At 63.3% G+C, this 14,619-nt stretch overlaps 2 protein-coding genes across 2 annotated transcripts in view; one reads left to right on the top strand and one right to left on the bottom strand.

Moving 5' to 3' along the window:
• LOC117649947 (14 kDa phosphohistidine phosphatase-like) overlaps window positions 1-14,619 on the top strand; it is a 69,230-nt gene that overhangs the window by 8,580 nt on the left and 46,031 nt on the right. The window lies entirely within an intron of this gene.
• Window positions 1-14,619, bottom strand: part of LOC117649945 (arrestin homolog) — a 41,145-nt gene that overhangs the window by 6,777 nt on the left and 19,749 nt on the right. The window contains exons 2-5 of the mRNA XM_034393143.1: window positions 10,193-10,255; window positions 7,989-8,124; window positions 7,584-7,733; window positions 74-221 (exon numbers count right to left, since the gene is read on the bottom strand). Coding sequence (XP_034249034.1) covers window positions 74-221; window positions 7,584-7,679 — 244 coding nt within the window. The 5' untranslated portion in view covers window positions 7,680-7,733; window positions 7,989-8,124; window positions 10,193-10,255. The remainder of the gene's footprint in view (window positions 1-73; window positions 222-7,583; window positions 7,734-7,988; window positions 8,125-10,192; window positions 10,256-14,619) is intronic.

Below are 14,619 nucleotides of genomic sequence, written 5' to 3'. Positions count from 1 at the left end.
GCCGGGCGCGAGGCTAGGCGGTGCGCGCGGCCGTATGACGGGCGTACGGGCGTACGGGCGTACTCACACTTACCCACGTAGGCGCGCACGTCGTAGCTGGTCCCGATGGGCGCGCCCGTGTACTCCTTGGCCGGGACGAGCTGCACGGACGGCGGCGCCAGGGGGGTCATCTCCATGCAGAAGGGGTGGGCGTTGGGGCCGAGCCGCCTCAGCAGCGCGTCCTGTGGGCAGGCAAGGCAGGCATCAGACGAATAATGTAGCGGCACTGCGAGGAGGGAGGGTTCACTCACGCGGAGTCCACGGAGTAACAAGGACAGAGCTGTGGGGAAGCGACCCCGAAACGGCTTCCAGTCTTTTCATTTTGCATTGTTTGCCTCGCACAACGACGGGGGACTGCACCGTTCCGTAGAGGCCGTCTGGCCGTGGAGGCCCGCACGCGTCCGTCCCCGTCCCAGTCCCGCGGCACCGCACGGCACCGCACTGGCAGCCCGCAGCCCCGCGCCGCCACTGCCATAATTTCATTGCAACTTTCGCGCCGCACTGGACTGCGGCCTGACTGGCCTGGCCGCCGACTGGCGGCAATGAGCGCCTCGCAGCCCTGCAGTCCCTGCAGTGCTCTGGTCGCCCCGCCTCTCTCGCACTCCCGGGGCGCCGCGATGGGGTGCGAAGAGGAAGGAGCGACAAAAGCACTGTTCGGAATCACCCTTCCGCGCGCGCTTTGACAAAGTTTCGCGGAGGCTTTGCGCGCCAGGCCGTCCGCGCCGCAATAGCTGTGCGCGGCTATCATGGGGCGCGTTTGGCCGAATGCCGGGGCGCGGAGCCGGACCGCCGATTTTGCTGCGCGCGCGGCGCGGGGGCGTTTGACTAAATTGGTATTCTCCTAAGCCCCATGAAAGAAAACAAATTAGGACATCTTTGGTGGCTCGTTAAAGCCAAATTAGCATTAACCTCAAAAGTTTTGCGCGGAACTGTGTATCCCGCATGTGGGAAGCAATTTTTGGCATTAGCGACGCGACGCGCGTAAAATGGGGCGGGCGCATCTTTTTGTTAGCGCTGCGGGGTACAATTTGTTGCGGAGCACGGGCGCGGCCCATCGCCGCAAATGGGAGGCGCATGACGGCGGCGTGGGTTGCCTGCGGTGGCCGGGCTCAGGCTCGGGGCGGCGATCGTTGGGTTGTTGGCGGGCCCGGGTGTTGCCCGGCTAGGCCTGGCTGGGCTGGCGGGCTGCAGGCTGCGGGGGCTGGGCTGTGGGCTGGGTGTGGTTGGTGCTGAGGGTGTGGGGCGCGGGCTGGGGGCTGGGGCTGTGGGGCTGGGGGCTGGGGCTGTGGGCTGTGGGGCTGTGGGGCGGGTGGGTGTGGGCGTGGGCTGTGGGCTGGTGGGCTGTGGGTGGTGTGGGGTAGCTGTGGGGCTGTGGGGCTGTGGGGTGCTGGCGGCGTGGCGGTGCTGGGCTGGGTCGGAAATGCCGCTTGTGCCGCTCGCCGGTGCCGGTGGCCAACCCACTGCCCTGCGGCTTGCGCCCTCGCCCCACTGCAGCTTCCGCCAATAGCGCCGCCGGCTGCAATGCGCGCAGCAAGCGGCCGCGGCGCCGCCCCGCGCCCGGGTAAGTGGTTCGCCTGGGCCACCTTCGCACGGGCCGCTGATGTGCCCATCGCGCGCGCCCGCCTAGCCGTCGGGGCGCGGGGACGGGCGCTGCGGATCCTGTAAACGTTAAATTAATTTTTAACTTGGGTCAATCCTTTAACAGTATGCTTGAGTAATGTCCTTTAATAACTTGTCATTGCCGTGTTACAAAACTATGGGTTTTTAAAAATGCTAACATTTATTGGACTGCTGATGTAGAAAACTATTACCGTTTGAATTCCGCTTGACGTGCTGTTAATTTTCGGTTTATTTGAGCTTTACGTTCCAACTAACTTCTCGTAATGAGTTGCCCGGTCAGAACGGATAGTACGTCATACAGTCATAAGTTTGACTGCTCGTGAACAGCGTAATTGACGCAAAACGAAAGGGCGCTCATAATGCACACTCAGCCGCGCTTTTCAAGGCAATCGATGTAAGAGCCATGAGAAGTATATTAAAACTGTCTCCGCATGCGCTCGTCATCATCCCTTGTCGCGGGTTCATGCATAGCCCACAAGGTGCCGGCGATCCTCTCACCATCGCGCCGATCCGCCCCTGGACTCGACGTACTAATCAAGGCTAGCGTGTGGGCTATTTTTATTTCATTTCATTTTATTTTATTTTTTTGTCTTCATAAAAACGAGGGCGGCCGGCTGGGCGGGTGAGCGCGATGCTTCACGGTCCGCGAGGCTCGGCCGCCTCGCCTCGCTTCGGCGAAACCGAAACTTCCCGCAGTCAGGCGGCCGGGTCTAGCGTGGCCTGTCCCGGTGAAAATTTTCAATGAAAAGATAACACACTTTGACTCGCCGCGCGTGCAGCGCGCTTGCGAAAATGGGGGCGGTGCGGGCGGTACCCGCGCTGCCGGAGGTGGCCGAGGCCGTCATGTCCCCCATTGAGCACCGCGGCGCCACAATCGCGCTTCCGCCATCGCCGATCCAATTTCCGGTCCACTTCCGGTGCAACATCTTCCAGAGACGCTCCCCGGCCGCTCCCTGCCCGCTCCCCGCCCGCTCCCTGCAGTGCGGATCCGGGCGCCTCTTTCCGCGCCCACCGGTCGGATTCGCCGCGCCGCCGCGCCGCCCTGAGCATGGCGTGGGCGCGGAGGGTGCGGCGGGGCGGTCTGGCCTGCGCATCAAATATTTATCCCCAGGAGCAGCGGCAGTCGACGCGCGGGGCGAGCGGGGCGGGGACCTGATATCGTCAGCAAGATGTTTATCGGCAGCGCGGTTGGATGCTGCGCGGTGCTGCGTGGTGCTGCGGCGGGGACGAGGACGACGCCGCGAACGGTGACGTCGTGGCGACGGGGACGTCGTCGTCGGGGACGTCGGGGACGGGGCTGGGAGAGACACCCATGTCTGGCGCTTGTTTGCACCGACTGTGTGCTCCTCGGCGTGCTCGCTGCGCCGCCGAGCCCCGCCACTGTGCCTCACGGGGAAGGGGGAGTACGTCATGCGTCTTCGGCCGCGGAGGGCCGCGAGACTCGGAAAGCGACTTGCAAACAGCGACCGAAACAAACAGACGGAAAATATTCGCACACTCAACGGCCACTGCGGCGCGCAGTCCGGTGGAGTTGGTGTTTGTATTCCCAGCTGCCGCCACGGCCACAAAGTCTCGAGACGGACACCCTTGTCGCGGTCACGGAGCAGCACGCGTGACGGCGGCACATCTGCTCCAAAACCGTTCGTTTCTGGTGTCTTCCCGTTTTTTTCGAAACGCACCTCTTGACTGAAGTGACCCAGAAGTGAGCTCATTCGTTTCCGGGCCAAGATAGGCGTCTCAGTGGCAAAAGTGAAAGCGGTCGACCGCCACCAACAGTGCACCTTGACTTGGGAGCACTCCAATTTGCAAGTCAGGAAGCGGGATAGTGTGGTCTAGCTGGGAGCAGCCCGAACGGGCACCGCGCCGTCGAAGTCCCTGCGCCTGTGTGAGTGCGTGCGCGTATTGTAGGCATAGCCGCGGAGAATGGTGTGCCACAACATTGTTTCCAAGTTGCGACAGGTGGAACATTCCGGGGTAGGGGTGGCCGCCGTGGGCTGTCGCCGAAGGCCGTGGCGGCCCTGGGCGGCCCTGGGCGGCCCACAGGCCCGCAGGGCGCCGAGCGGCCCAGAGACCACGAGCGGCCCCACTGGCTTGTGCAAGCAAATTCACCGCGTGCCGGGTTTCCTGGTTCCGCGGTCCCCGGTTCCCAACGACAACGTTTACGCCCCTCGGGCGGCGCGCCTCCAGTGCCTCCAGATGGTCTGCATTTCCATAGCGATGCCGGGGATGCGGCCCGGCCTCGACGCCAGCGTCGCCGCCGGACTCCAGCCGATAGGTGGTGTTGACTCAAGCAAAGTCTCGTCCCGCGCACGACCCGGAAATGGCTTTCGACCCCCGCCTTCCGACCCGCCCGACCCAGCCCGACCCGTCTGGGCCCGTTCCGACTGCAACCCCCCGGCGGGGAAAAGTCTCCTGCGACGGAGCGCGGCAAGTCACGAGCAAAACCACCGCCTCCGGCCCGACACGGCCCGACACGGCCCGACACGGCGCGCATCGAACACCGTCGGACACCTTTCTTGGTTAGTTGGGAAACTCCTGTTTCGGCGCGGCCTAGCTTCGGGGCGGGGCTGCAGCTGCAGCGTCCCGGTCACGTCCCGACGGCGGGCTGGACCCTGGCATGGCACGGCGCTGCAGTTCGCAGTTTACTGCCGATAAGTGGACGGGCATGGCCTCAGCCGGGGCGCCGGGAGACGAATGGAAATTATTATAATGCTCCCCCCACCCCCACCCCCCGCCGGCCGCCCGGCCGCCATTCCCGGCGCGATCGGCGTCCTAATGGCCTGAGCCTGCAGGCTGGTTCCGAGCGGGAGGCCTGTCTCTCTCGCACGCCTGTGGCGCCCCGCACGTCGCGCACGCGTGCGAGAGAGACAGAGCGACGGGGCCCTGGGGCTCGGACTCAGCCTGCCGCCGGTGCGCCCGGACGCCTTTAAGACTTTAACGGGGTCGCCCGTGGCTCGGGACTCGGGACTGGGGCTTGGCCACGTCGCCGTGGCCCGGGGCCTCGGCCGGGGCCGGCCTGTCCTATTCCCGCCGTGACGCGCACCGCACTGCCAAGACCGCCAAGACGCAGCCCAGCCAGTCACCATTCTCCATAATTCATGCCAAAGTGGTGAGGCGGCCAGGCCATGGCCAGGCGCTCCCCATTGGTTCGTCTTCCCGGCCGCGCGCTGCGCACTGCCCACGCCTTTGGCCCTCGCCGTCGCACTGCCAGGCACTGCCCACGCCGCGCCTCCAAGGTTAGGCCTGCTGATCCAGGATCCAAGGATAGCTCCAGAACTTTGACCTCGTTCGGGGAGAGGAGGCTTAGTGCCGCGAACCGCGAGCCACACCGCAAGGCGTTTCTTGGGGCGTACCTCGGGGCGTACCTCGGGGCGTACCTCGGGGCGTACCTCGGGGCGTACCTCGGGGCGTACCGCGGGGCGTACCGCGGGGCGTACCGCGGGGCGTACCTCGGGGCGTACCTCGGGGCGTACCTCGGGGCGTACCACGGGGCGTACCTCGGGGCGTACCTCGGGGCGTTCCTCAGGGCGTTCTACGGGGCGTGCTGAGAGGCGTACAGTACCACCAGCACTAGACGTAATTACGGCAGAAGTCAACCGCTGCTCGACGCCCTGGGCGCCCTCCACGCCCTTGGCCTTCGGGGCGCGGGCCCGATTTCGGCTTCCACAGAAGAGGCCGTGTCGGCAACGCGTTGGCTTCGGATTACGGTGCTCTCCGGCTGCCTTTAGCCACCTTTCTGGCCGCCTTTGGCCAATCAGGCTGCGAATTAAAGAGGCCTTGTGTTGGTGCCGCACGCCGCGCCACCCCGGCCCGGCCCGGCCGTGCGCGATGAGGTGTGCTCGTGAACGGCCTTCGGGGTGGCTTCGGCTTCGCCGGGCCTGGCCGGGCTTGGCCGTGGCTTGGGGGGCAGTACGGCGTGAGGGGCGGCACTAATGAGGCGGAGCCACCGCGGTGGGCCCCACGGCCTCCACGGCGGCCTCCACGACCACCACGGCCTCCACGTCGTCCCCGGCCTTCAGCAGAGCGAGGAGGAAGCAGGCGGCCGCCCCCCGCGGGAGGAGGACAACTTGGCGGCGATGGTGCAGGAATCCTTGCGGAAAATAACTTGGCCCCGGAAAGCCACCGCGAGCGAGAGAGACGGAGCGCGAGAGCGAGAGGGACTGCGCCCCGAGGGAGTTGGGTTCGCACGTCACGCGCCACACGCTCCGAATCCGCCTTCCTGTGGCTTCAAACAAGTCGGCAACTAATTTTTATTTTATTTTATTAGGCGCGCGTCTTTGTTTTATTTCTGGCGCGGTGTTTTTCTTTTTTTTTGCGTTTTCCAACCAGAAGACTCATCGGCAACTTTTGCCACTTACAACCGCCGCGCCCTCCCCGTCGCTCCTCCTCCTCGCGCCCACAGATAAAAAAGCGTCTTTCCCGACATCGCCATCAGGCAACTGCACAGAAAAATGGGACGCGCGTCGGCGGTCTGGAACGAATGGTGCGCGGCAAACCGGCGGCAACCCCTGTCTCATCAGCTCAGGCTTCAGCGAAAAGTACAAACGAAGGAGAAAATAACACCCCGGTATGGCGCGACACACACACCGACACGCAGACAGACGCACGCAGACACAGTCCTGACCGCAGGGCCGCACACCGACGACGCGCCGCCCCCGCGCCGCCCCCGCGCCGCCTCCGCGCCGCCTCCGGTGGCAGAGATCATCTGTCACTGTGCGGCGCCGCGGTGTGCCTGAGCTGCCTGGGCGTGCGCACGTCGCGGCCGCTAAGCGCGCAGCAACCGCACGGCACGCACACGGGGTGGAGGCGCGGCGCACGCGTAGCACGCGCGACACGACGCCGTGCGCGACAGACACTGTTAAGACACGCTGCGCGCGTCCTCCTATTGGTTTCGCTTCCGTCGCCGCGTCTCTCGCCCTCGCCCCCGCCGTCGTCTGCCAACAGACCCCCCTCCCCCGCCCCCGCGACCCCAATCCTCGCCTCGCCTTGCTGCTCCGGGACGCAGGACCCAGGTGCCTCACGGTATGTGCTCTCGGAAGCACAGGAAAAAGACACGGCTCGGCCTCGGGGGACCTCGTGGCACCTCGGCGTCGTGGGACGGCTGGCTGGGGCCACTCTCTCTCTCGCTCCGCCTCCGACCGCGGCACCTCGACGGGGACCCTGGCCGCCAGAGCCCCTGCGAGACCGCAGGTAGGCAAACAGGGCACGCGCGCGCGGCGGGCTGCCTATCTGACGCTGCACAGGCGGCCCTGGCCCCGGACGCCAAAAGACGGCTGAGTCGCTGCGGCGCTGCGGCGCTGCGGCAGCTCTAGCTGCGGGCTTCGAGGGACACACAAGCTCTCTCGCACACACAGACCCGCCCACGCACACACAGGACGTACAGTGTACGTCGTACACACACGCGCGCACACACAAACAAAAGGGCTCTCGAACACACGACGCGATACTCGGAAACCAGTTGGCCGAGGCGGTGGTGAATGGAGAGAGAGCGCGCCGTGTGTACGTGGAGAGCGAGAGAGAGGAGGTGAGGGTGAAGAGGTAGAGGGCCGTTTGATAGATAGGAGCAAATGCTGCAAAGGGGGCAGGGCCCGGCAGGGGGCGCTCGCGTGGGGCGGTATGGTAAATACAATGGCTCACGGCCACCGCGCGGTGCCGCGTTGCCTCGGTGCCGCGGCACGGCCTCGTTCGTGTACCTCGGGGAGTCCCGGCGGTGCCGTGATCTCGCCACATTGCTCAGCGAGTCGCGATAAATATGACGAGTGAGGGGACGAAAGCGCGCCGGTGACCCCCACCCCTTTTCCTTCCCCCGCTGGGGAGCGGGGAGGGGAGCAACAGCGTCGCAAAGTCCCCCAGGCGAGCGGGCCCCTCTGTGGCCCCCCGGCGAGCGGTCCGTTCCGTCGGTTCCCTCTACTCTACGCTCTTACCTGCAGCGGCGTGTTGGGCATGGACTGGGCGCGCTCGTGCGCGGGGTACAGCTGGGCCAGGCACATGATGGCCTCGTTGCAGAACTTGAGGCCCATCACCTCCTCGTCCTCGCGGCCGTAGCGGAACGTGAGCGTGATCTGGCCGAACACCTGGACAGCGAGAGTTGGTTAGTGGTGCGGCAGACGCCGGCAGAGCGGTGCGGACCAGGTGGACCGACGCGGACTCAGAGGGCCAGAAGACAGGTGGAGGCGGTCAAAATCCCAGTGCGTTTGAGCTCCGCAGTTGCTAAACAGGACTCTTACCGAATGTGTGACCCCACAATGGATTGCTCTCCGGACGAGGAATCCATTTGGTAGGGCGTCTTCTGACCCTCTGTGCACCGGTTACCGGGGACTATGCGTTACCTTCCGGTCCTGCAGGTAGTCGGGGTCCACGACGACCACGCCGCGCACGCGCTCCGAACACCTGTTGGCGATGATGATGTCCCTGGAGCCCAGGTAGATGGTGAGCTTGTTGTTGGAGGAGGACTTCTTGAACACCCTGCGCAGACACGGAGACATTCCGTTAGAGCGGCATGCCGTATGCGTTCTATAGAACTCACTCGGCCCGGTGGGGTGGGGGTGCTGAAAGGGGCGAGGACGCCGCTAGGCCGTCCCGGACGCTTCCTTGGCCATAGAACTACACTGTGCTGGCCACGCCGCCAAGTTGGTGGATGAGGACGTGGCTGTCATGTGCAGCCCTGCTGCGGTGGCCCCTCCCCTTCCTGCCCGCTACCTGAACACAACCTCAGCATCCTGCTCGATCCGTTCCACGGCGGCCCTGCGGTCCGGCGTCCTGCGGCGACCCCCTCCCCCCTCCACTCCTTTTGTGTTTGCCGCTATCAACCTCCCCTGTCCGCAAACAAGAGGAGGCGGGCAGACCCGCCACGGCGCGGCCAAGCGTCGCCAAGCGTCGCCGATCCTTCAGGCCCCCCGCCAGTCACGTCGTCGCCGGGCCCTCGCACACACGCACTCACACACTCTCTTTCTCTCTCTGACACTCTGGCACCGCGCACACGGGAAGCTCGCGGGCCAGCAGTATTTACTCCGGAGAGAAATCGCGTCTGCGATATTAATGACGCGGTGAATATGCACTGATCGATAAAATATGGAAGACTAACACGAGCATGCGAACGTAGAAAAGTTTCCCCTGTTTGGTTTGCCTGCCATCCCGCCACTCGAGCGGCAAGCCACATCCGGTTACATTTCAATTTTCGGCCAGCCCGGGTAACGAACCGAATGCCCCCCCCCTCCCCCGGCCCAATGAGAGTCGAGTTTATTTCTTGGCGAATTCCCGCGGCCGAGGGAGCTGATCGCGAAAGGGGAGCGAAAACACGCTTACTCGTCAAGGAGGGCTGAATTCAACCGGCAGCAGGAACGGGCGGCGTGCGGCGTACACGGGGAGTGCACCGGTACTTTTTAATGAGCGGGATCTCGGGAGGGGAGGGGGGGGGCAGAGCCAGGCCAGAGGCAGCAGGCCCTCTCGGCGGTTGGCAACCTGTCCGTTCAGGCGGAGCGCGGCAGCGTAGCAGCGCGGAGAGGAGCGAGGCTCCCAAAGTGCATCCCTGCAGGCTGGCTATAGGGTTGCCAACTTCTTTAATTATAAGTTCCGCGGCCCGGTGCGCTTGGCCGTGCAGATGCGGACCCTTTTGTCTATGAACGGTGCTATATTAATGTCAAGTCGTCGAGATGATGGGGGGGGGGAGACAGTGCCGTGGTGGAGATGGTCACTGCGAGGACCACGCGGCCAGGCCCCAAGTGGTCACGGCACGGCAAGGCACGGCAAGGTGGGGTCGTGAACACGCTGATGGCCCTGGCCGTGCCGTGCGCTAGCGGTGTGCTGGCCACGCCCTTGAGCAAGCCGGAGCCACGACACGGCACGGCAGCCAGCAGCGAACACGTCAAGGAGATTAAATTCTCAAGGCATAAAAGGTGGAGGCTTACAAGCACAGCAGCAGCAGTGGCCGCCCATTAATCTTGCCCTCTTGCCTAGTCTCCCTCCCATCGACAGTCCTCCTCCTCCCTCTCCTCCTCCCTCTCCTCCTCCCTCTCCTCCTCCCTCTCCTCCTCCCTCTCCTCCTCCCTCTCCTCCTCCCTCTCCTCCTCCCTCTCCTCCTCCCTCTCCTCCTCCCTCTCCTCCTCCCTCTCCTCCTCCCTCTCCTCCTCCCTCTCCTCCTCCCTCTCCTCCTCCCTCTCCTCCTCCCTCTCCTCCTCCCCCTCCTCCTCCCTCTTTCTTCTCCCAACCCTTATTTGTCCGGCCACTGCGCAGCACCGGACCCGCCCGACCAACCGACGCACAAGTCAGTGCTATTTTTAGCATACTGTTCCGGAGCGGAAGAAAGGCGTGCGCGTGTGTGATACATGTGCATGTATTTGTGTGTTCGCGCATGTCTTTGGAGGCGGCTGTGCGCATGTATGTGTGTTGTCGGAAGCGTTGTGTCTGTGTGTGTGCTCGTTCGGCAGTGGTCGTGGGCGTTGTTTCTCCGGTTTCTCCCGCTGTCCCGCGAGGCTGGCGAGGCTGGCGAGGCTCCTGGAGGCTCTAAGCCCCGACTGGCCCCGCCCCGACTCACCTCTGAGTGCTGATGTTCTCCGGCGTGGAGGCGGGCTCGGGCGGCGGCTCATCACGGTCCGGCCTGCAACACAGAGTAGGCACGCGCGTAAATAACTTGGCGAGACTGACAGTCAGCGGAGGCTAGCCGAGCGGAGGGTGGAGGCGTGGCAGGGCCCTGCGGGGGGCCATCGTCCCCATCTTGCAGTGCGCGGGCCGCGGGTGGACGCGAGGCGAGGGCCCACGAGGACCGCCCGCCGGGCTGCGGCCGCACCATGAGCCTCGCCATGAGCCTCGCCATGAGCCTCGCCATGAGCCTCGCCTTGAGCCTCGCGTCGCTCGCCGCCGCGCTGGCCGTGGCAGTTTGCGGCCAGACAGCGGCACGTCTCAACAGGTACCCGTCTGCTCCTCCGTCACCCCCCCCCCTTTCCCCCTCGGGCTGGCATGGAGAGAGATACGCACAGAGAGAGACGGCGACGCGCCAAGTTGTGGAGTGCCGCTGCCGGCTGCTCCACGCCGCCCCGCGCCGCCACGAGAACTACGAGAAGGAGGCCGTGGACGAGTTTCCAGATTGTTCCAGCGGCGGCCTTGGCGCCTTGACGCCGAGTGCCGCTGCAGCGCAAAGCGTGGCACTGCGCATTGGGTGCAGCACTAGCGGGCCTCGCCGCGGTCCGTCTGTCCGTCTGTCCGTCTGTCCGTCTGCCTGTCTGTCTGTCTGTCTGTCTGTCTGTCTGTCTGCCTGTCTAGGTGACTGGCTGGCTGGCTGGCTGCTCGGGGTCCACCAGGAATAATGGAATAATCATCGAGGGGGTTATCGAATGACTGTCCCCGTCCGTGTCGCAAATTAGCATTCTGTGCGGGGTCCAGACAGGCGGACAGGCAGACAGACAGACATACAGACAGGTAGAAAGGCAGACATTCAGACAGACAGACAGACAGACAGACAGACAGACAGACAGACAGACAGACAGACAGACAGACAGACAGACAGACAGACAGACAGACAGACAGACAGACAGACAGACAGACAGACAGACAGACAGACAGACAGACCTCCCAATCGCAATGTGTTTGCTGCCAAACTACGACAGTACCAATCAGCGGCTGCGAACGACCAGCAGGCCGCTCAACAAACAACGCACCGTCCAACTTTTTTCTTTTTTAAATAAAAGAGCAGGGAGAAAGAGAGAAGTGTTGCTTTGTTCTCCAACTTCTGTTTCCTTGTTTCGGGATAAAACAATTGAGTCCATTTTTCAGCGCGCAAACAAGGGGTTACTTGCTGATTTCCGCATTTCCGCGCTTCAATGTGCCTGATAAATAATTACCGCGCCGTCGCCGGCAGGCAAACACACACACACACACACAGTTCGGCGCGCGCCACACCGCGCCACACCGCGCTACACGCGCCGTGCCGACCGTGCCGACACGGCATTCCCCTCAAATGAAATACGCCGTGAATACGGGGGGCGGCCCCCGCAGGGCGACGGCCGGCCGGGCCCGCGCAGGCATGTATAAAATATCGAGTTTTTCTTTCTGTTTTCGCTCTCTTTGCTTTTTGTTGCGCCTTCTCGCTGGCAGGCCGCGCGCGCGTCGCACCCTTTGCAGTGCTTTCGCTGCACCGGATTTGGAGCGCTCCGCGTGGACCGCGTGGAACAAGGAGCTTGCAATCAGTGCACCACACAGGTGCACGTGCACGCCCTCACACTGTAGGCTGCCGAGGCGGTCCACTGCAAAACTAACCGAGCCAATTCGACTGAAATTCATTTCATTTTCATAGCAACACTATTGTGACTAAGAGAGTACCCTGTAAAATCTCCACTGCCGTAATGAAAAGGAACGAAAATGATAAGTTTCAGTCGGTTTGAAGCAACTTTCCTACAGTGCGGTGCGCGAGGCGGTGGGCAGACACAGCGCGGTGGCAAACTGCAGTTGCAAACTGGTCGAGGGAGTTGAAATGAACCGAGGGAGCTCTGCACTGCCGCCCAGCCGCCTAGCTGCACGGTGCCGACGGGACGAGTTTGTGCATTACTCTTCGGTTGCCTTTTTTTTTTTTTTTTTTTTTTGGTCGGCGCTGCGTTAGGAATGTGGGTCGACTCAAATTTAGCAGCGTCCGTTTGCGTGCCGGGCGGGGCGGGGCGATCTTTCCCATAATCACGCTCTGGCGTTTTGTTTTTTGTTGTTGTTGTCTTGTTTTCGGCTGCTTTGCTTTCGGCGTGCCTCTGGCTCCGCGGACCACGCGCCGCCCTTGAAAACGGCAACGACGGTCGTGAATAGAGAACGTGCCGCTGAGCGGCAAAGCAGCCGTCTCTCTCGCACTCCTGGGACGTTCCCAATGGGTGCGAGAGAGACAGAGCGACCAGAGGACTGTCCGGAATCAAAGGCGACCTGGATAACAGTGTGGTAGTGGGCGAAAGGACGAATCCGTATCTGTGGTTCTGGGTGGAGAGCGCCTGTGATCGGGGAGGTAGGCCACCCGGTGGGCACCACTGCGCAGCGGGCTTGTATCACTTCCCGGCGGTAGCAGCGCACAGGGAAACTCGTCTTGCGTCTCTCTCTCTCTCACACGCACACGCACGCACGCACGCACGCACACACACACACACACACACACACACACACACACACACATTTCACGTCACAGACCACAACCCCTTTCCGCCGAGTCCTTGTGTTGTGTGGCGCCGTCGGCGCATGTTGTAGAAACAAAAATGCTATTCATAAAAAAAATTGAAAGAGAGAGAGAGAGACAGAGGGACATAAAAAGAAAATGGAGTGGTGTGGGCGGCGGCCGCGGCGGCCAGGGGACAAAGGCGCCTTTGACAGCGAAACGGGTATTGGTTTGCAGTTGATTGTGTGGCACGGTGCGATGAGGGCAAGGGGCGAGATGCGCGGCTTTGGAAAAAAAAAGAGAGAGAGAGGGAGAGAGAGAGAGAGAGGAGAGAGAGAGAGAGAGAGAGAGAGAGAGAGAGAGAGAGACGCTCATTGTGGCTGGGAGACCGGTGAACCTCGGGAACGTTTCGGAGAGACTGAAGCAAGACTGAAGCGCCAGGCTGGAGGCCGGGGTGGCGAGTTGGTGGCGAGCGGAGCGCGGAGCACAGTGTCTCTGCTTGTTGGATCAGGAACCGGCGAACCGCGCCGGGGAGGGAAGGCAAGGGAACCGGTAAACCTAATGGGCAGCTCGACCCCCCGGCCCCACTCGGCCCCCCCGACCCCCCCGACCGAGCGTTATAATCCAACTTGTTGGGCCGACGGCGCAACGTGCCGGACCGGGGCGCGCTGAAGGCCTGCGGGCTTTGAAAAAGGCGAAGTAGGGGGGAGGGGGGGGGAAGCAGGGGAGAGCGGCGCTGCACGGGAGAACTACTTTGATGAGGGTCGGACGGGGCCGAAAGGGTTTAGCCCCGAGGGCCGGCCGACCGGCCCGACCGGCCCGCCCGGACGGTGACCTGAGCGACTTGCTGGGGACAAAAATACGCACCGACATCCCCAAGGGGAAACAAAACACGAAAGGTAAAACGGCAGCAAAGTCACCGCGGAGTGGAACGGGGACGAGCGCCGGGAAGTCGGGCCTCGCACTCTCACTCTCGCCGGCATTATCCCGCACACCTGCTGGAGCGTGCGGAGATGCCGGGGCACTGGAGGCGCTGGAGAAGGCGCCAATTAGCAAAGAGTCATCGCGTCACACACAAACACACACACAAACACACGCCAAACGCACACGCATCACAGGACGTGAGCACGCACACACATTCACACACTCAGGCGGGCGGGCGCAAACACACAAGCCGAGTGGAACGTTGAGTCTCTGACCGTGCTTGCCTTACCGCGCCAAGATCTTCGTGCTTCGACTCGGCGCGGTGTATGATGTCTTAGAAGTAAACTGCTGTGAAGGTAAAATTCTAGTCTACTCGGACTTCGAGGTGTTTAGAGGTGATTCCAGTGGAGGTGCCATAGGCCACTCGCGATGCAAGAGCCTCAAGTTCGGCGCGCCTCGAACTCGAAGCTCGAAGTGCGCGAGGCGGGGCGAGGCGGCCCGCCAAACTAACCGCGCCCCTCTTTAACTTGCGCCTCGCCCGGAGGGGAGGGCCGAGAGAGATTATTGCACTTCGGTCCGCAAACAAGCGGCGGCGCCCCAGTGGCCAAGTCGAACAGGATTGGTCGCGGCGGCCACGCCTCCGCTCTGTCTCTCTCTCCCCTTCGCAGCCCCCCAGAGTGCGAGAAGGAGAGAGGGTTGTTCGGCGAATCAGCGCCGAATAAAATAATCGGCGACCGGTGTCGCGCCGCCGGCGGTCTGGGAGGCCCCGCCGTCGCGGCCTCAAGACGTACCCGCCGCTGTCTTGACGCGGTGCTCTAAACTTACCCGCCCCGCCACGCCACGCCGCCCACTCGCCGTGTCTGGGGCGGGCTGCGGGGCTGCGAGACGCGAGACGAGAGACGAGCGCCCCTTGCGGG

This window comes from Thrips palmi, unplaced genomic scaffold (genome assembly GCF_012932325.1).
Source record: "Thrips palmi isolate BJ-2018 unplaced genomic scaffold, TpBJ-2018v1 HiC_scaffold_4, whole genome shotgun sequence".
NCBI classification, from domain to species: Eukaryota; Metazoa; Arthropoda; class Insecta; order Thysanoptera; family Thripidae; genus Thrips; species Thrips palmi.
The sequence above is the reverse complement of the archived record's forward strand: the minus strand, read 5'-3'. Positions and strand labels throughout refer to the sequence as shown.